Genomic DNA, 21,100 nt, shown 5'->3' on the forward strand with positions numbered 1-21,100 from the left:
AGAGTAACCAGCTCCAAGCTGTGGTACATAAAGCCAGAGATTTGGGGTGCTGATAAATTTGGGTAATGTCTGAGTGACAATGGATTAGGAAACTGCACCACTTAAGATCCCACCCACCTCTAAATCTTAGGATTCTACCAAGGCAGAGGATAACCTTTATCGGAAGAAAAGAAGATCATCTTGGTGTGATATATAATAGGCAAATAACAATGGTATTAGCAGTGGTTGTTTAAATATGAATTAAAGCTCCTGCCATTATCTAGATTGGGTTAGCACCCTCTGGTGATATTGTATGTCAATGTCTCTACTGACTCCTGGATAAATTCCAAATTTCTTCCTGAAATTTAACCCCCCCCAGCCCAATCTTATTTCAAACTTTTTTTTAAAGAGGGTCTCACACCATTAGCCCAGTCTCATAATTCTCTTGCCTTAACACCAGAGTGCTGGGAATTATAGGCAGAAGCCACCACACCCAGTTTATCACAAACTTCCTACAGTTCCTATCTGTTAGCCCTCCACTCTTGCCCCAGGCACCTTCCACTGAGCGTTCACTTAATTTTCTCTCAAGTTAAAGTTGTACAGCCTTCCCCAAAAGTTTCAACTACTCAAAAACCTACTGAACCAAGCCTGTCATCTCTGATCTTGACTTATGAATTGTTGTAAGACTTAACAGCAATTCAATGCTAGGCACAGCTGTCCTCATTTCATACATAAGAAAATTAGATGCATAGATTAAATGGCTTGCCTAGGGTCCCATCATTTGTGAGCCGTGACAAGGGTGGGCCAGATTCCTGTGACTTTAAAGTCAATGCTTTTTCATTATACCACGCGACCTCTGTGTATTAAAAACATTGAGGAATGTGGTTTTAAAAAAAGCCTATAAAATAGCTATAATACAGCTTGTTGTGACATAAATTCAGACACATCACATCCTTTGAACCATATGAATGATAATAGTCACTTGGAACAAGCATGGAGTTTTTAAGGGTGTTATAGTCCTGTTTCCCAAGCCCAGTATAAGAACATATTCCAGAATAAATGACAGGTGGATGGCTAAGGGGGAAAAACAGTATGGCATAAGAAAATATTCGAAACAGGACAGGAAAGAGATGAAAGTACAACATACGCTGGCCATGCACATAGACTGAGAAGACGTATGGAATGTGGGGCTGAGGAGGCCCGCAGGGCTAAAATATCCCAAGTTCGAGGGCATATGCCTACTGTACGAGGAGCGTACGATAGGAGCTGTAAATAACAGATAAGCAGTACTCATGGTCAGAGTCAAACTCTCGAGAGCCACAGATAGACACAGGTCGCGGAGCCACGGTCCGGCATATCGATGACTGAGGAGCCAAAGAGAATGGCAAGAGGTACGGCACCCCCAGACTCAGGACAAGACTTGTGTCTCCCCCTCGATAGCTGGCTGGTGTGCTTGAGGACCTACACCCGCACTCCCAAGCCCTCCTGGGTGGTTCGGGGCAGACAGGCAGGTCCCGTCCCCATTCGGCCAATTTCCCTGGGACTCCGCGAGGGGGCAGAGGCAGACAGGAGGGTCCTTACCCAGGAAGATGGAGATGATGAGGCGCAGCGCCTGTTCCGACGCGCCCAGGGACGACGCCAACTTGTTAAGGCTCAGATCCTCGACACCCGGCCACAGCCCCCGCATCTGCTCCAGAGCCTCTCCCACGTCCCCGTCCGCTGCAGACGCCATCTTAACTGCGGGCGCCCCCCGGGGACCCCCAGCTCCGCGCCCCGAATGTGGGCAGAACGCGGTGGCTTCACCCCCAATTCCGGCCGGGGGCCCGCCCACGGCGTGCGCATTGGCTGCGGGCCCGCCCAGTGCCTCTAGACCCACCCGATTATTGGTCGAGCCAGCAAGGGGCGGGGCCGAGCGCGGCAAGGTAGGAAGAGGGCGGGGCCGAGCGTTTGTAAGGCAAAGGTGACTCCCGTGGGGAAGGGAAACGGGCCGGGGCGGCAGGGCGGGGCCTGTGATCGCGACCTCGCCGCTATTGGCGCAGCCGGGAGCGCGAGGCGCGGTGACTGTACAACTCGGTCCGGACGGCTCCGGGAAGGAGTGGGTCGGCCGGGTGTCCGGCCGGCTCGCTCGCTGCCTTCCCATTGGCTGAGACAGGAGCAGGCGAGAGTCGGGGCGGGGGGTGCGGGGGCGTCACCAGACCGCGAGGTTACTCTCGGTCGCCGGCGCTGGGGTTACTGGGGCATGTAACGGAGAGGCGCGAATGCCTGCTGCTGCCGCCTCGCGAGCGCCCCCTAACGGCGCCTCCCGGGGAGGGTCCTGCCGTTCCCAAGCCTTTCCCGGGGGGTCTGGGGGAGCCCAGGAGCCCAAGAACACTGTTTGACCCTTTTATTCTATGTAGCCCTTTCCCGTACGGGTGCCTTTCGGTTGTTCGCGCACTGGGGCTCGAACCGGGTCCGCGTGCATGCTTTCCCGCCCGAGCTCCAGCCCTACTCCTTATGCAGTTCCTTTCCTATAGTAAAACGCGACCTTCTCTCTGGAGGCAATGAAATTAGGATATGCCTATTTATATTAAAAAAAGAGCCTATTTAACACTTGCTGTTTTAATTAACAATTAGGTTAGTTTTGGCACCGCTTGAGTAATGCATGTTCGTGATGAAAGTTCAAACAGGAGAGGCCCCTGGCTCAGAAAGTATGAGTCCTCTCCTCCTCGCTTCCCACCGGTGACCCCAGGAAAAGTGACACTCGACGGGAGCATGTTACAAAGGGATTCACAATTTCTTGTCGCAAGGAGTTCAGCTATGACTTACACTTCCATAGCACTTTGTACTTTTTTCTAAAGCCCCCTCCCCGCCCCCACTTGTGTTCTGGGGAGTTGAACCTAGGTTTTGCACCACTGCCTCCCAAGTGCCGGGATTCCAGGCCTGCACCACCACCGCCCTGCTTGTTTGCCTGCTTGTCTGTGTGTATGCTATATGCATGCAGTGCCTAAGGAGGCCATAACAGGATGTTTGACCCCCTGGAACTGCAGTTACTGATGGTTTGTGGGTGCTCAGAACCAAACCTGGGTCTTCTGCAAGAACAGCGAGTGTGCTTAACCACTGAGCCCTTTCTCCATCCCCATCTCCATCTGGCTTTGAACTTTGATTTTCCTGACACAGACACCCAAGGACTGCATATTTGAAATACTGGTCAGTTCTTGCGTCACTACATCCCATTTTGACACAGGAATGCTAGGATTACAGATGCAAGCCACCACATCTGGCTTTTTAATTTTATTATTATTTCTTTTAAGACAGAGTCTCACTGTGTAGTCCTGGCTGGTGTGGATCTGCCTATGTAGACCAGGTTGGCCTTGCTCTCAAAAGATCTACGTGCTTCTGCCTCCCAAGTGCTGGGATTAAAGGCACATGCTTGGGCAGGTGGTCCTGAATTATATAAGAAGGCAGGTTGAGTAAGCAAGGGGGTTTGAGCCAGTAAGCAGTGTCCTCCATGGCTTCTGCTTCTGTCTCAGGTTCCTGCCCTAACTTGAGTTCCTTCCTTCAGTAGTGAACTGTGATGCAGAGGTATAAGACAAATAAACCCTCTCCTCCTCAAGCTGCTTTTGGTTATGGTATTTTTTTTTTTTATCACAGCATTAGGAACCCTAACTAAGACATTAAAAAAAAAGTCTTTGATTTCAATTTTCTTGTCCTTAATACTAGTGAGTTGAGTACAGAGGAATTACATACTTTATAGAAAAGAAGAAATAACTGATGCTGGGCGGTTGTGGCACACACCTTTAATCCCAGCACGTGGGAGGCAGAGGGGTTCAAGGCCAACCTGGGCTACAGAGTGAGTTCCAGGAAAGGTGTCAAAGCTACACAGAGAAACCCTGTCTCAAGAAGAAGAAGAGGAGGAGAAGGAAGAGAAGGAGGGGGAGGAGGAGGGGGAAGAAGAAGAAAAGAAGAAGAGGAAGAAGAAGACGAAGAGGAAAGAAGAAAGAACTGTTAGACCTGAGAGTGGCTGCCTCCTCTTCCTCCTCCTCCTCCTCCTCCTCCTGGCCTTTCCTCTTAGTCTTTTCAGCCTTGACAGTTCCCTCTTTTTGATTCACCAGAATTTCCTTTTTCTCTGTAGACGTTAATGTCCTTACTTTCCTAAAGCTGCCGGTGTGTGCAGTGGTATTCCATCTCTCTCCTAGTTCCTACATCACAGTGGATAAGCAGGGATGCAATCGGTGGCAATGTTCAGAACATGACAGCCTGGCCCTCTTTTGCTGCAAGTGTTCCCTTTTCTCTGGAGACGTGATCTCCACCTCTCCCAGAACTGATTGGAAAATTCTGAGGAGCTGACTGAGGCTTCCGACCAATGGCTCCTTGAGCCTTCCTCGGACGTTTGTATGAAGAATGCATAGGATGGATGGCATTTTGGCTTCTTAGCATCTCCTTTGTCGATGTTGGGTCTTTTTCCTCGGGGAGGGCTGGAGTCACCCAGTGTTTGGCCAGCTTTCACTTGTCCACCACTTGTCTGCGAGGTGGCGCTCAGTGTATTGAATGGCCATGGAAACAGGAACCTGGCACTCTTTTTTTGTTGGTTTTTCTTCTGAGACAAGGTTTCCTGATGTGTCCCAGGCTAGCTCATACTGCACTGGACACTCTTCTTTAACCAATAGTGAGAGTTTCTCTAGGACTTCTGCTTCCAAACTTTCAAAAAAAGTTAACTAGGGGGCTAGAGAGATGGCTCAGCAGTTAGGAGCACTGGCTTGGTTTGATTTTCAGCACACATATGGTAACAACAGGTCCAGGGGGATCAGATGCCCTCTTCTGACCTCTGAAGGCATCCGACACACAAATTGTACACAGACATACATGCAAGCAAAACACCCATAAACATAAAATAAAATAAAATTATTTTTGAAAAAACTAACTGGGATCTACTGTAAAAATACATTGAAACAATAAATATGTGTACTACTCATATATCTATCTATATATTCAATACACACTACCATACGTTCTCTGATCATTTCTGTTTACATTCATTTAAAACATTGTTGAGTAAGACACACTAACTTAGTCACAGTATTAGTAGTGATTCATGACACTCAGTTTATACTGCCTTCCTTTTTTAAGGGAGGGCGGAAGCGAGAGAAAGAGAGAGGTTGGCTATATGATCTTTTCCTTATAATTAAACACAGTCACTGAGAACTTACCAAGTCATATTTTGACCTTCAAAATACAAAGATGAAGTTTGGTTTGTTGACGCATATCTATAATTCTAACATTTGGGAGGCTGTCACAGGAGGATTGCTGAGAGTTGGAAGTTCAATCCCTAGGACCCACGGGTGGTGGAAGGCGAGCACCGATTCCTGAAAGTGGTTCTCTGACCTCTACTACCTTTCTGACATTTCTTTTCACAAAGAAACAAAAACCTAAAGCTACAGTAGTAGAGTCCTTGCCTAACGTGTGTAAGACCACGGGTTCCATCTAAACACAGCAAAGAAGGAGAGAGAGAGAGAGAGAGAGAGAGAGAGAGAGAGAGAGAGAGAGAGAAGCGCCAAGCAAGCATGCCACCATGCCTGGTTTTATGTGTTGCTGGAAATGGAATCTAGGGCTTTATACATCCTGGGCTACGTTCCTAACCCTATTTAACATTTTTTTTTTTTTATTTTATTGTTCTCATGTAACACAGGCTGACCTTGAACTTGATATGTAGCAAAGGCTGACCTTGGACTTCCAGTCCCCCAGTCTCCATCTTCTTAGTCCTGGAATTACAGGTGTGTCCCATCACACCTGGCTTGTGCGGTGCTGGGGATCAAACCCAAGACTTCGTGTGTACTACACAAGAACTCTACAACCTGAGCTACAATTCCAGGCTTTCGATCTCCACTTTCAGGATTTAGTTATCTCCAACAGGCCCAATCTGAGGGCGTCTCCTATAGCCCACGCTGGCCTAGAACTCAATATACAGTGTCCCAGAATGACCTTGAACTTCTGGTCCTCATGCCCCCGTGGAGCGCTAGGATAACAGGCCTGTAATACACGCCTGGTTGGGGAAGACTGAACCCAGGCCTTCCTGCATGCTAGGCGAGCACCCTATCACATGAGCCACATTTTCAGCCTTCAATCTTTTAGTATGAACACACTGGCCATTAAGTTTCAACATACTTGTCTTGGGGAACACGTTTAACCCATAGAAAGTCATCTCAACTGACCCTTTGATTTCTGTCTGTTATCACCTGCAGGGCCTTACATCCTGAAAGACCCTCCCCCCTCTCTCAAGTTACTGCCTTCTTCTTTTCCTCCTTATCATACTTCTGAAACACAATCTGCTGGACAGCTGTCCTCTGGTTCCTGTGTGTGCCCTTCTAACTGCTCCGCTTCCGTGGTCAGGCCAGGTAATTAGTTCTGGCCAATGACTGTAAGCAAGGTTGAAGTGTATTGTTTCTAAGCCAGGGTTCTGTTAAAGGGTCAGTGTGCTTTCCAATTTCTGCCTCCTCTCACCTTACAAAAGCCACCTGCTCTGCATAGCATGGCCGTTAGAGGGAGGAAGCCTGCGGCTGGCATCAGACTGACCTTGCACAACAGATAAACCTTTGTGCTATTGAAACCCCGGAGTGCAAGGTAACTGCTTATATTACCTAACACAACTCTCTGTTTTTGTTTTGGGAGCAGGGCCTCATGTAGTTCAGGCTGGCTTTGAACTTACTGTGTAGCCCAGGATGGCCGTGAACTCCTGCATCTGCCTCCCAAATGCTGGCCTCAAAAGTCGGAGCCACCACTCCTGGCATTAAAAACATTCTTTAAGCCGGGCGGTGGTGGCGCACGCCTTTAATCCCAACACTCGGGAGGCAGAGCCAGGGGGATCTCTGTGAGTTCGAGGCCAGCCTGGGCTACCAAGTGAGTTCCAGGAAAGGCGTAAAGTTACACAGAGAAACCCTGTCTCGAAGAAAAAAAAAAATTTTGCTAAAAAAAAAAAAAAAAAAAAAAAAAAACATTCTTCAAGACAGGGTCCTGCTATATAGTTCCGACTCACTGTGTAGACCGAGCTGATCTCCAACTTGCAGCCATCCTTTTGCCTCAGCCTCTTGAGTGATTAGAATATAGGCATGCAGCGCCGTGCATCGCTACCCACTACTCTATCTTCCTAAGAAGTGTGTGTGTGTGTGTGTGTGTGTGTGTGTGTGTGTGTGTGTGTGACTAGAGATGGAATCTAGATCCTTATACATACCATAGGGATGGGCTCTACTCTAAGCGATATCTCAGCTCATTAAAATGATTATATATTTGCATGTATGCTGGCATGCATGTGCATGCCGGAGCTCATAAATGGGAGGTCAGAGGACAACTTGCAGGGGTCAGTTTTCTCCTTCCGCCACGTGGGTCCCAGGGATCGAACTGGGGTTGTTAGGCTTGGCAGCAATTGCCTTTACTTGTAGCCCCTATAAATTTCTTCGTAGGATAAACTTCTAGATGTGAAATTAGTGGGCCTACTCAGTGCCAATCCTGTGCAGTGTAAATTGAGAGGTGTAGATATAGGTACCTACAGCAGCTAGGTTTTTAACTTCTTATGGAATAAAAATGCATCGAGCCTAAATTCACCTATTTTGGCTTTTAAAGTTTAATAGAGCCGGCTGCTTTATCAGAACGTCCTCGGGGAGGAACAGGGGAGTTCTGCTTGTCCTAAGTATGGATGTACAGAAATCAGTTGTGTTAGGGTTTCTATTGCTATGATAAAAAACAAAATGTAACAAAACCAAAACCAAAATAAAACAAACAAACAAAAAAAGCACCATGACCAAAAGCAGCATGGGGAGGGAAGTTCTTATTTCGGTTTACAAGTACTGGTCATTGTCCACCACAAAGGGAATCAGGGCAGGAGCTGGTGCGGAGACCATGGAGGATGCTGCTCACTGGCTTGCCCCTCATGGCTTGCTCTGCATGCTTTTTTAGAGCACCCAGGTCCACCTGCCCAAGAGTGGTATCACCCACAGAGAGCGGGCTCTCATTCCCTAATTAAGACAGTGCCCCATAGACTTACCGAAGGCCAATCTGATGGAGGCGCTTTCTCAGCTGAGAATCCCTCTTCCTAAATGGCCCTCGCTTGTGTCAAGTTGACACAAAAATAGCTAACCCAGTGGATACAGGAGGGAATGGAAAGGAACAGCACCTTTAAGATTTCAGACTGAGAGAAAGTGTGGAAGCAGCCATTCCTTTTTATTTTTTAAATTTATTTATCTTTTATCTTATGTGCATTGGTGTTTTGCCTGTATGTATGTTTGTGTGAGAGTGCTGGATCCTGAAGTTACAGACGGTTGTGAGCCACCATGTGGGTGCTGGGAATCGAACCCAAGCCCTCTGGAAGAGCAGTCAGTGCGCTTAACCACTGAGCTATCTCCCCACGCCCTATTTTTTATTTTCAAGAATTATTTTTATCTGTGTGGATACCACATGTGTCAGGGAGGCCAGAAGAAGGCATTAGCCCCCCTGGAGCTTGAGTTCGGTGTTTGTGAGACACATGATGTGGGTCCTGGGAGCAATCTGATCCTGGGCTGGGAACTGAACTCTGGTCCTCTCTTCTAGCTTCTGAGCCATCTTTCCATCCCCACAGCCCATTTTTTAAAAGTGTGCTATTTTTTTTTTTTTTGATATTTAGTTTTATGGCAACTTGACACAAGCTAGAGATATTGGATAGGAGGGAGCCTCAATTTAGAAAATGCCTTCATGCTGGGCGGTGGTGGCTCACGCCTTTAATCCCAGCACTTGGGAGGCAGAGGCAGGCGGATCTCTGTTGAGTTCAAGGCCAGCCTGGTCTACAGAGCGAGATCCAGCACAGGGGCCAAAACTACACAGAGAAACCCTGTCTCAAAAAAACAAAAAAAAAAAAAAAAAAAAAAAGAAAATGCCTCCATATGACGTGGCTGTAGGCAAGACTGGAGGGCATTTTGTTAGTGATTGATGTGGGAGGGACCAGCCCACTGTGGGCAGTGCCATCCCTGGGCTGGTGGTCCTTGGTGCTATAAGAAAGCAGGCTGAGCAAAGCCAGTAAGCAGCACCCCTCCATGGCCTCTGCATCAGTTCCTGCCTCCAGGCCTCTGCATCAGCTCCTGCCTCCAGGCTCCCACCCAGTTTGAGTTCCTGCCTTGGCTTCCCTCAGTGGACTGTGATCAGAACATGTAAGCCAAATAAGCCCTTCCTCCTCTTTTGGTCAGGACGATTTAGTGCAGCCATAGAAGCCATAACTAAGACAGGGAGAAAATTATTTTAGCTCCCAATCCCAGTCCATAGGCTATCATTGCAGAGAAGTCGAGAACGGAACTTGCGGTACTCACAGCCACCATGAGGAGCAGGTGGAGAATAAATGCTTACCATTCAGCTCTCTCTCCTTTTACATGAGTCAGGACCCAACCCAGGGAGTGGTGCCGTCCATGGTGAGCTCTTCCCACTTCAGTCACCACAATCAAGACGCCCCCCACCCCACCACCCCGCTCCTGGCAGGACGTGCCCTCATAGGCCCACCTAATCTAGACAATGCCCCATTGAGACTCTTCCCCGGTGGTTCTAGCTTCTGTTAAATCAACAATGAAAACCAACCATCACAGCATCCCTGTAAGGGGTTTTCTTAACCGGGTTAATTGAAGTGGGAATCCCCACTTGAAATGTGGGTGGTGCCATAAAGAAGCAGAAGTCATGTGACCAGTTTTCTCAAGATTCTGCTGTCGTGACATTCCTGCTATGATGGACAATTGTGAATTAGAATAAGACTTTTCTCCCCTAAGCTGCTTTCTCCCCTAAGCAGAGTATTTTATCATGATGACAGGAAACTAAGATAATGACCATTCCAGTTCCATGACTGGTCAGATGGTCATAGCTGATATTTATACCTCCTCTGTTATCCATTCTGTGTTTCCTTTGCCTTCACAATCATCTTACTTGATTGGTTGTGGCTCTTTTTGTGGTGGGGAGGGGCACACTGAAATGCCGTCATAGACAACCCTGGAGTGAGTCAACTCTCTTCATCCTGAAGGAGCTAGGCCATGCATGCTTATGCCAGGACTGGGTTTTTGTAGATTTCCATTGGCCTTAGTCTTGGGCATTGAAATACTAAGAGACACCTGAGCTGTCTGCCATTCCTTACATACATGTTCTTACCTCCATAGTGGAATAACATTCTGATTTTTCCTTGGAAGTCAGGACCAGTCACCAGCAGCAGCAGTAATCCCAATCCTTGCTTGTTGATTCAGGGAAAGGAAGAGTCCAGGGTGACTAGGTGGCACATTTAATTTCACGTTCAGTTGGAATCATCTTTATATCTTTTGATAGATACATCCCTCCCTTCGTAGTTGAGATTCATAGAGCCTCAAGCTGTAGAAGCAGGAAACAGAATTTGGTTTGTAGGTCATTATGGATGATAGTGGGTGGTACCACTTCCATCTCTACCTCTTGATTCCTGGCTACGTGACTCTTGGCTATGGGAGAAGCAGCGCCGTGTATCAGATGCTCGATCACGCACAGTTCCTGGAGCACATGGCTCCAACCATGCAAGGTACTCTCACCTTACTGGAGACATATCTGTACTTTCAAACCAAGCCAATTGCTGCAGAATTATGGAGACCATGGTAAGACATGAATTCCGTGAGCAGGAACTCTTTGCCACACAGCTTGCTGTGAGGTGGGTTCCTCAACCAGAAGCAATGCTGGTTTGAATACTGCAGTGATGTTAAGGCAGTGTATACAAGCCCACGGCTGACAGTTTTCATAAAAGCATTCCGTCTGAGGAAGACAAGTCTTTTCCCAAGGTGAGTGTCTGTTCTGATGAGCGCAAACATGTTTTACCTTTTCCACGCCTGAGCAGTGTAAGGTAATCAACCTGACGCAGGTGACTGGCTGCTCACTTAAAGGAATGGGACCACAGCAAGGAGGTGACACTGCTGCTGGGAACTTGGGCACTCACCAGTGACAGTGAGTCCACCTCGGAGAGTGAACGTCCATGTTCCTTGGGCCTACGATGAACCCTCACCCCTGCATCCATGATTGTTTAACTCATGAGCCCATTGAACAGTTAAGGCAGGAGGGGGAAAGGGGAGACTGAGTGTCGTTTACAGAATGTGTAACTACGCTCTTACGGGCTCAGAATCTCTGCTGAGGTTGCTGTGAGCTTCAGTTGAGATACGGGCGTCTCTGACGTTCTGTCCTCAAATGGAAGCTTCGAGCTCTGCTTGCTGGGGGTATTTACATTCACTATTGTCTTCCAGGCTGTGTGTTATAGCCATTCCTTCATGGACGGTGTGTGCACTCATGCAGAATCAGATCTGATTCTTCTCTTTTTATATCAAATGATAGATCACTCATCGGGAATCCTCATACAGCTGTAGCTGTAGGTAGAATGGGGACAGTAGGCATTTGAGACAGAGTATCGTGTAGCCCAGGGTGACCTTGAACTCACTATTAGCTGAGAATGATTTCTTAGACTTCTGATCTATTACCTCCTAAGTGCTGGGATTGTAGACATGTGCCACAACACCTGGTTTGGGCCACTTTGTCATAAAGGACAGCTCAGGTCCATATTAACTTGGTGGCCTGATTCAGAACATATAGTTTTCTGGAGAACATGACCCCTGTCAACCATCATCAACTGAATGATTTTCTACTACACCTCAGGAGTAGGGTAAGAGTTGTCTTTTTTTGTTTGTTTTTCGAGATAGGGTTTCTTTGTGTAGCTTTGCGCCTTTCCTGGAACTCACTCTGTAGACTAGGCTGGCCTTGAACTCACAGAGATCCGCCTGCCTCTGCCTCCTGAGTGCTGGGACTAAAGGCGTGCGCCACCCCCGCCCGGGTCACTTTTCCCTCTGAATTACCCTCTCTTGTTCTCTTCTACTTCCACTGATCTCTGTCCTTTCCTCAACCACTTCCTCTTCTTCCCTCCCTCCCTCCTTCCCTCCCTTCCTTGAACCAATTGAACTCATTGGAGCATGGGGGAGGGATTATTTACTGGCGGTCTACCACTGAGGAAAATGTCTGTCCCTTCCCCGGCACCTGTGAGCTGCCACACCAGCCCCTCCCGCTTCTACGGCAGACCGCTGACGGCCGACTTGTGCAGATCGTGGGTAGGGAGTAACATCTGCTGAGAGCGAGCGTGCAGTGGCCACGTCCTGCCTGGAGCCATCAGTCTACTATGCTCACCCTTTCTTTACTCTTCTGTCCTCTTTCCACAGAGTTCCTGAGGCCTCGAAGGGATGTTCTGTTTCAGGCTGAACGTTCTTGAAAAGGGTGTGGTTATCAGGCTGGGCACGATGCCACACATGTAGTATAAGAGGTTGGGAAACTGAGGCGGAAGGATAGCTTTGCCTTCCAGACCAGCCTGGCCTTCAGAATACCAAGAACAACAAAGACGCAGCTCTCCATGGAGACAGCAGGACTTTGTTCCAGCCCCTTCGGTCCTGTTCTGTGGTTCACCGATAAGGCCGCCAACCGCTGCGATACTGTCAAGCATGTTGGGACATATGGCCCACGTGGGACAGCAGCTTCCAGAGCAGCCCAGGCTTGCTGCAGAGGTGTTCCTTCTTTTAGGCCCCACTGAAATCTGGCAGCTTCTGTCTGATAGAGAGTCTTTCTGTGCAGCCCTGGCTGCCCTGGTACTCCCTTTGCAGCCTGGGCTGGCCTCGAACTCAAGGCCATGCTCTGTCTCAGCCTCCTGAGCACTGGGGCTACAGGTATATTCTACTATACTTGACTTAAAAGTAGGAGCTTCAGGGATAAGGATGGACTTAAATTAATAGCCAGCCGGGGCTCAAAAACCCAAACCCAAACAAATGATTTATTGAAGAAGAAGGCCTCTGAAGTTTTGACAGACATATTGCTCACCCGCTTGATATTTGTATCAAAGAAGAGCTGCCGCTTCCTGGGGCTCGAGAGATGACTCCGTAGTTAAGAACCATGTGTTGCTCTTGCAGAGGACCTGGGTTTGGTTCCCAGTACCCACATGGTGGTTCATAGCCATCTGCAATTCCAGTTTCAGGGGGTCTGATGCCCGCTTCTGGCCTCTGTGGGCACCAGGCATGCATGTAACACACATGGAGTCATAGGGAAACACTTTTTTTCCCCTTTGAGACAGGGTTTCTCTGTGTAGTTTTGGTGCCTGTCCTGGATTTCGCTCCGTAGACCAAGCTGGCCTTGAACTCACAGAGATCTGCCTGGCTCTGCCTCCTGAGTGGTGGGATTAAAGGCGTGTATCACTGCCACCCGCCTGGGAAACACTTTTTTTAAAAAAAATTTTTTGTTTTCATTTTATGTACATTGGTGTTTTGCCTACACATAAATCTGTGTGAGGGTGTTGGGTCCCCTGGAACTGGAGTTACAGACGGTTGTGAGCTGCCATGTGAGTGCTGGGAATTGAACTCGGGTCCTCTGGAGGAGCAGTCAGTGCTCTTAACCGCTGAGCCATCTCTCCAGCCCCCAGGAAGCACTCTTACACACAACATAAAAATAAATCTTAAAAAAGAGAAGAGTTGGAAGGGAGAGAACAAGGGAATCTGTGGCTGTTATGTAGAACTGAATAGTATTGTAAAATAAAATAAAATAAAAAAAAAAAAAGAGAGAAGAGTTGCCACTTCTTGCCTGTGAAGTCCTGTCATCACACTGTCACTCATGTCACAGGGCAATGGCATGTGGAAAGGACAGGAAGTGGGGGTCCTGACAGCTGACTGTGACACAGGCCTGGAGAGCTGGTGCAGTTCTGAGCCAAGAGTGAAAGCGTGTTGAAGACCTTGTCAGCTGAAATCATCATAGCCCCCGCATCCTGGGGAGCTCTTTCTCACTTTTCCTTGGTAGATCCATGGGGGGAGGGAAGACTCATGGCAGAGCATGGCGGTGCATGTCTGCAATCCCAGAACTCGGGAGACATAGGTAGGTGGCGTCTAGCAGGTTCAAGGCCAGCCTGATCTACATCGGATAGTGAGTTAGCCAGGACTACATAGTGAGACTATGTCACAATTTTTGTTTTCAAGACAGAGTCTCTCTGTGTAGCCCTGGCTGTCTTGGAACTCACTCCGTAGACCACACTGTCCTCAAACTCCCAGAGACCCGCCTGCATCTGCCTCCGAAGGGGCCGGGATTAAAGGCCTGCGCCATCACACCCGGATTTACAGTTTTTTAAAAGACAGTATGCTGGGACTCCCTTCCTAAGTTGGTTTCTCACACTGTTGATGAAAGAGTGGAGGATGTGTGTTCTGGATTCTTCCAGTGCAGGCAAATAGGTCCTAAGTGACAGCCCTGCTAACATTCCAATGTCCCCAGGCCTGTGAATCCCTTCCTGTGCGTTGAGCTGAAGGCAGGTCTGCAATTCACTGTCTAATTCACTCATCGAGACTGACAGTTTGCTCCATGTTTCATTTAACTGTCGGAGTAGCCAACACCCTGTGGCATGAAGCGTACTCCTGGAGAGTCTACACCAATGAATGTGGCTTGGTCCTCTTTGTTTCTTTTGCTGTTAATCCAAACTCTCAGTATGGATTTCTAGTTACGTAGCTAAGATTTCTGTTTCTACAAATTAGACAGCAAGCAATCCCTCCCTTTATTTTTGAAACAGAGTCACACTCTGTTGTCGATATTGGCCCCAAACTCCTGGGGCCAAACAATCCTCCCAGCTTGGCTTCCTGGGTTGCTGGGATTTCCGGCCTGGTTTAAAGCACTTCTTTCAGAGTGTAGTGCATCTCCTCTGGGGTTACACTGTGAGCTTTGCCTTTTAGGGCTGCTGGACCCTGATTACATAGATTTAGACACAGAGAGGAGTGGTGGGGTGAGTCCCGAGGAGCTGTGTATTGTTTTGCTCACCAACTGCTTTGGGAGGACAATTCCTTGAGTAAGGCCACAGACAGACATGTTTGTGTCTTTACAGGATGTCACAATATATTGGTTAACACTAAATTCACAAGTTACTTTGGTTTGGTTGGCTGCCATTTGCCAAGTAGTCCCAGTTTTCCGTGATAGATAGATACTGACCAGGATACAGTTACTTTATTTCAATCTCTCTCTCTCTCTCTCTCTCTCTCTTTGTTTTTTGAGACAGGTATTCTCTGTGTAGTTTTGGTGCCTGTCCTGGAACTTGCTCTGTAGATCAGGCTGGCCTCGAACTCACAGAGATCCGCCTATTATTTCAATCTAAAGGCTGGGCGTGGTGGCCCACACCTTTAATCCAAGCACTCAGGAGAAAAGAGGCAGATGGATCTCTGTATGGCCAGGGCCAGCCTGGTCTACACAGTGAGTTCCAGTACAGCCAGGGCTTTGTAGATAAACCCTGTCTCAAAACAAACACACAAACAACAAAAAACCAGCCTCGGGAGGAGGGAGTGGCCAAATAAGGGAATAGACTTCCGTGGCTAGCTTTAGGAATGTCATCTAATGGTTCTGAGCAAGGTTAAGGGAAAGGGGGGAGGGCAAGGCTGCCAGAGTCCCTTCATACATGTAAGTTACAAAGCGGCTCCGAAAGGCGGGGCTGGGCATGTAGCTCAGTTGGTAGAGTGTTTGGTTAGCATTCAAAAGCCCTGGCTCTGATTTCCCTGCGTATGCCTATAATCCTAGTACTCGGAAGGTGGAGGCTAGGGTTAGAAGTTCAGTGTCATCTGCTGCTACACAGTGACTTCCCGGCCAACGTGGAATATATGAGACCCTGTATGAAGGAAGGGAGGGAGGGAGGGAGGGAGGGAGGAAGGAAGGAAGGAAGGGAGGAAAGGAGTGGGAAGGAAGGAAGGAGGAAGATAACAGGTCCTTTAGGGTCATTGCCATGGGAGTGTTGGGTGCCCTTTTCTTTGTGAGAGCCAAATGAAGGTGTGCTATAGTGTGTTTGATCAATTCTCTGGCCTGCTTTTCTTCATATGATTTTAATATGCTCACATGTTCCAGTTTGATAAGGACACAAAAATGTCAAAGAGGGCTGGGTAACTAGTTCAGTCAGCAAAATGCTTGCTGCACAGCATAAGGACTTGAGTTCGGATCTTCAGGACCCATGTGAAAAAATAGGTGTGGTGGTGCACATCTTTTTTCCCCCAAAAACAGGGTGTGTGTGTGTGTGTGTGTGTGTGTGTGTGTGTGTGTGTGTAGTCTTGTCCTGGAACTCGCTCTGTAGACCAGGCTGGCTTTGAACTCACAGAGATCCACCTGCCTCTGCCTTCCAAGTGCTGGGATTAAGGTGTGCACCACCACTGCCCAGCTGTAGTACATACACCTCTTTACTCCCAGTACTGGTGGGATGGAGACAGGAGGACCCCAGGAGCTTGCTGGACAGACAGTCTGGCCAAGTCAGTGAGCTCCAGGCTCAGTGAGAGTCCCTCTCTCAAAAGCAAACTGCTGCCATCTCCGCTGCTGTCACTATCACCACTACCACCACCCTTACCACCACCACCCAAACCAAAACCCAACCAAACACCACCACTATCACCACCACCACCACCACCACCTAAAACCAAAACCAAAAACTAGCCAATCAATGATCAAACAAACAAAAAAGGTAGAGAAATTGATAGAGAAAAATACCTGAAATCGACTTCTGACTTAGCCTATGTATGTGCATACCCATGCCTGCCTGAGCACTTGCACACACACATACACACACACACACACACACACACACACACACACACACACGCACACGCACATGCACACGCACACACCCCAGTCCCTACCCTCCTAGTTCAAAGACAGGCATTTCAGTGGTTGGTGAGGAGATGCCACTCTGTTGGTGTTGATGAAGAGCCAAGCCTCCAGTCTGCAGGGTCTCAGCTGAGCTGAGCACCAGGGTTGAGTCAAGCTGCAGAGACAACATAGGATGAGTCCAGAAGGACAAACACCTGAGCAGATGGACAGATGGACGGGTGGAGATTTGAGGAGGTCTTGATAACAGTGGGGACAGCTGAAAGGAAGCCTGTGGGAGAAGTCACTTCTCCGTCTGTTGGTCCCTTGATGCGCACCGGTTGGGTGGTCAGGTGACAGGTCTTTAGGGTCACTGCCAACACAGCGTCAGTGTCCTTTTCATTCCGGAGCCAGATGAGGGTGTGGCGCTCCTTTTAGGTCTGGTGTGTTTGGTCAGTTCTCCGGCCTGTTTTTCTTTCTTTCCTTTCTTTCTTTCTTTCTTTCTTTCTTTCTTTCTTTCTTTCTTTCTTTCTTTCTTTCTTTCTTTCTTTCTTTCTTTCTTTCTTTCCTTTCCAGGAGAATCTTGCTGCCTGCCTGCCTAACAGCCAGAGTATTTCTTTATTGATAACAGAATTCAGTAATCAGGGTTACATTCATGTTGTTCCAATACATAGGTCATATCATTTTTGTTTTTGGACATGTGTTTCACGTCCTCTTGCTCATCTTTTAGTCATCATTGATAAACTATGACAAAACAGAGTTATCTTTTCCAATCATTTTCCCTCAAGTTTGGACATCACTGATAAACAGATTATTTTTACTCATTAACCCCATAACCCAATTTTTAAGAATCTAGAGGCATATGACAGCCTGTTCTCAGGACAATAACTCTGGTTGCTTCAAGGATGCTAGACCAAAAAAAATTCCAAGCCAGCCCAGGCAGATTGCCATTGTCCCAAGCAGTGCATTACTAACTTTCTTTTTTTTTTTTTTTTTTTCGAGACAGGGTTTCTCTGTGTAGCTTTGGTGCCTGTCCTGGAGCTTGCTCTATAGACCGGGCTGGCCTTGAACTCACAGAGATCCACCTACCTCTGCCTCCCCAGTGCTGGGATTAAAGGCGTGTGCCGCCACTGCTCTCCGGCCTGTTTTTCTTGATATGATATAATATACTCATACGGTCCCATTGACTTTGATAAGCTTGTGGAGCAGTACCGTTTTTACTCTGAGGAATGAATTTATCAGTGTGTGCCTCATGGGTGGTGCTGGGCAGGTGGTGATGTCCACATGCACAGGCAGATGCAGAGTTAGCCTGCTTCTGCATTTGCCCTCAAAATGAAGTCCAACCCTGCTTGTACAATGCATCCCCTGCCCCTAGAGAGACACAACCAGAAGAGCCACTGCTTTGGACAATGTGAATGACTTAGCTGGGGCACAGCTTGATCTCAACAGTGGGGCAATCCTGTAGGTGGGGGTGGGAAGTCTGGGATGGAGAGGATACTTCTGGACCAGTGCCATGGCTTCATAGGTAAAGGCTCCTGCTTTGAGGCCTGACTGAATTCAATCTCTGGAACCCAGGGGTGGAAAAAGAGAGCCAAACTCCTGCAAGTTGTCCTCTGACACCCCCGCCCCCCCGCACATGCTCTCACACATGCAGAGTGCAATTTAAAACAAAGAGGGTGATTCTACCTCCCCTAAAGATGGGTATGCCTCTTTCACAGGTGAAGACGTTTCATCAGAATTTAGGGGATTGATGTCTCTGCTTCACCAGGGTCTAACATGTCCCCAGAATAAAGAGTGGAGTCCTGTTACTTCCCAGGCAAGCTCTTCAGTTTAGGATCTGATGCCAGGCTCTTTCGGCTGTGCTTGCCGGCAGACTGGCCGCCATGGGCCGTGTGATCCGAAAGGTGTGGGTTCTGTGTTCCGCGCGCACGTGAAACACCGTAAAGGTGCCGCGCACCTGCGTGCTGTGGACTTCGCCAAGCGGCGCGGCTATATCAAGGGCATCGTAAAGGACATCATCCATGACCCTGGTCGCGTTGCTCCCCTCGCGAAAATGGTCTTTCGTGATCCCTACCGATTTAAGAAGCAGACGGAGCTGTTCATCGCCGCGGAGGGAATCCACACTGGGCAGTTTGTGTACTGCGGCAAGAAGGTCCAGCGGAACATCGGCAATGTTTTGCCCGTGGGCACCATGCCTGAGGGTACTATCGTGTGTTGCCTGGAGGAGAAGCCGGGGGACAGGGGCAAGCTGGCACGAGCTTCTGGGAACTATGCCACAGTCATCTCCCACAACCCAGAGACCAAAAAGACGCGAGTGAAGCAGCCTTCAGGGTCCAAGAAGGCCATTTCCTCAGCCAACAGAGCTGTTGTTGGTGTTGTGGCCGGTGGAGGCAGAATTGACAAGCCCATCTTAAAGGCTGGTCGTGCCTACCACAAGTACAAGGCAAAGAGGAACTGCTGGCCACATGTCCGGGGTGTGTCTATGAATCCTGTGGAGCATCCCTTTGGAGGCGGTAACCACCAGCACATTGGCAAACCCTCCACTATCCGAAGAGATGCCCCTGCTGGGCACAAAGTGGGTCTCATTGTTGCCCGCCGGACTGGGCGACTACGCGGAACCAAAACTGTACAGGAGAAGGAGAACTAGAGCTCAGGAACTAATAAAGTCTGTCCTTTGGGTAATTAAAAAAAAAAAAAAAAAAAAAAAAAAAACAGACGTCAGGACACCGGAAGTTCAAGTGTGTCAACTCAGTCAATTACAGATTGAAACTAGATTAAGACAGTGCTGGGCCGGAGTGCCCTTTACGGCGCACACAGGCATCTTCAGGTTATTTGTGGAGTTCAGGGTGGGTGGGTGCGGGATGGCCCTTTCCCACCTGACTTTGGAAGTAACAAAGAGTCCACTGTATGCTTTACTGGCTGTGGGGATCAGAGCCCCAGCCATATTCAAGGGAAGAGAGAAGAGAAACCCCTTGTCTCCAAAAGGGGAGCTTCAGGGCATGGGGGCCACATCACCAACATGCTCTCTCTCTTTCTCTCAAGCACAGACCTATTATCCCAGCTACTTAGGAGGCTGAGGCAGGAGGATTGCAAATTCACGGCCTACCCAGGAACCTTAGTGTGGCACTGTCTCAAATAAAAACAAGTAAGCGAGGACTAGGGGATGTGGAGATAGCCCGGTGGGTAAAGCACTTGTCATACAAGACTTTGAACCAGAGTTCAATTCCCAGAACCCATGTAAACATGGAAGGACAGGGCTGACTCCTCAAAGTTGTCTTCAGATCCGCACGTACACACTGTGGTCCGAGTACGACCTGTCAAACACACACACACAATAAAATGTTAAAAAATACACTGCAGGGGCTTGGACTGCTTCAGCTGAATGTACCAGGCCCTGCTGACTCCCCATGGGAGGCCTTGCCTTGCTGGAGGTGGGAATGGGAGGTTGGTTGTGGGGGAAAGGCTGGGGTGGAGGGAGGAGGGAAGAGAGGAGGATCTGTGGTTGGTATGTGAAATGAATAAAAATATTTCTTAATTAAAAAAATACACCAGGGGAATAGCTTGGTGGGACAGCCTTGTCTAGCCTGTTTAAAAACTCCAGGTTCATGGAGACGGTAGTAGCGCACTCCTTTAATTTCAGCCCTCAGATGTCAGAGGCAGGTGGATCTCTGTGAGTTTGAGGCCAGCCTGATCTACAGATCGAGTTCCAGGACAGCCAGGGCTACACAGAGAAACCCTGTCTTGAAAAACCAAAAAATAAAAATAAAATAAAATGAAACAACAATAAAAAACCTCTAGGTTCAACCCATAGTACAACCCATCCATCCCAAAACAAAACAAACAAACAAACAAAACTCCCAAAACAACAACAAAACAAATCAAAACCTGGGTGTGTGAGTTCAAGGCCAGCTTAGGTACATAGTGAGTTCCTGGACATCTGCTACAGAATATGACCTGGTCTCAAGTAAAGGAATGAAAAAAACAAAAACAAAAACAAAAACAAAACAAAACCAAAAAACAAAAAAGAAAACCAAAAAACTGTTGGATGTGGTGGCACACATCTGTAATCCAGCATTCAAGAGGCTGAGATGGGAGACTTACCATAGAATTTGAGGCTAGCCTGGGCTACAGAGTGAGATCCTGTCTCAAAACAACAAATCCTCTAACAAAAATCAGCCCCCACCTAGCCTAAACAAACAAACAAACAAACAAATAAATAAAGCAGCTACATACATGATCTTCCTTTGTGCACTCAAAAGTAAAAGTTACCCCCGAAAAAGACATACTAATTTGTTCAATTTTGGAAGCAAGCCTAGTGGTTGCTTCTTCAGAAGATAAATTGAAAAACTAATCACACATAGACAGAGAAATAAGAACCACTGGGTTATCAATAAAACTTCCACACAATTTCCTTGTCCTTTTTTCCACTAGAAAGCAAGTTTCTTTTCTTTTTGAAAATTTATTTAGCTTTGTGGGACAGGGTCTCACTGTGTAGTTAGTCTGTGTTGGCTCTGTGCTCTGT

General features: G+C 48.0%; 2 protein-coding genes across 2 annotated transcripts in view; one reads left to right on the forward strand and one right to left on the reverse strand.

Annotated features, from left to right (window-relative positions):
- Lpcat3 (lysophosphatidylcholine acyltransferase 3) overlaps positions 1-1,825 on the reverse strand; it is a 42,739-nt gene extending 40,914 nt beyond the window's left edge. The window contains exon 1 of the mRNA XM_028892275.2: positions 1,561-1,825. Coding sequence (XP_028748108.1) covers positions 1,561-1,711 — 151 coding nt within the window. The 5' untranslated portion in view covers positions 1,712-1,825. The remainder of the gene's footprint in view (positions 1-1,560) is intronic.
- A 16,593-nt stretch (positions 1,826-18,418) lies between these two features.
- Positions 18,419-19,261, forward strand: LOC114708821 (60S ribosomal protein L8-like). Its single transcript, XM_037204329.1, has one exon. The coding sequence runs from the start codon at positions 18,419-18,421 to the stop codon at positions 19,223-19,225; it is 807 nt and encodes a 268-aa protein (XP_037060224.1). The 3' UTR covers positions 19,226-19,261.
- Positions 19,262-21,100: the final 1,839 nt, after the last annotated feature.

This window comes from Peromyscus leucopus, chromosome 3 (assembly GCF_004664715.2).
Source record: "Peromyscus leucopus breed LL Stock chromosome 3, UCI_PerLeu_2.1, whole genome shotgun sequence".
Taxonomy (NCBI): domain Eukaryota; kingdom Metazoa; phylum Chordata; class Mammalia; order Rodentia; family Cricetidae; genus Peromyscus; species Peromyscus leucopus.

Bases quoted from the DNA above. Each gene is read 5' to 3' on its own strand.
- LOC114708821 (XM_037204329.1), top strand. From the start codon at position 18,419: ATGCCAGGCTCTTTCGGCTGTGCTTGCCGGCAGACTGGCCGCCATGGG.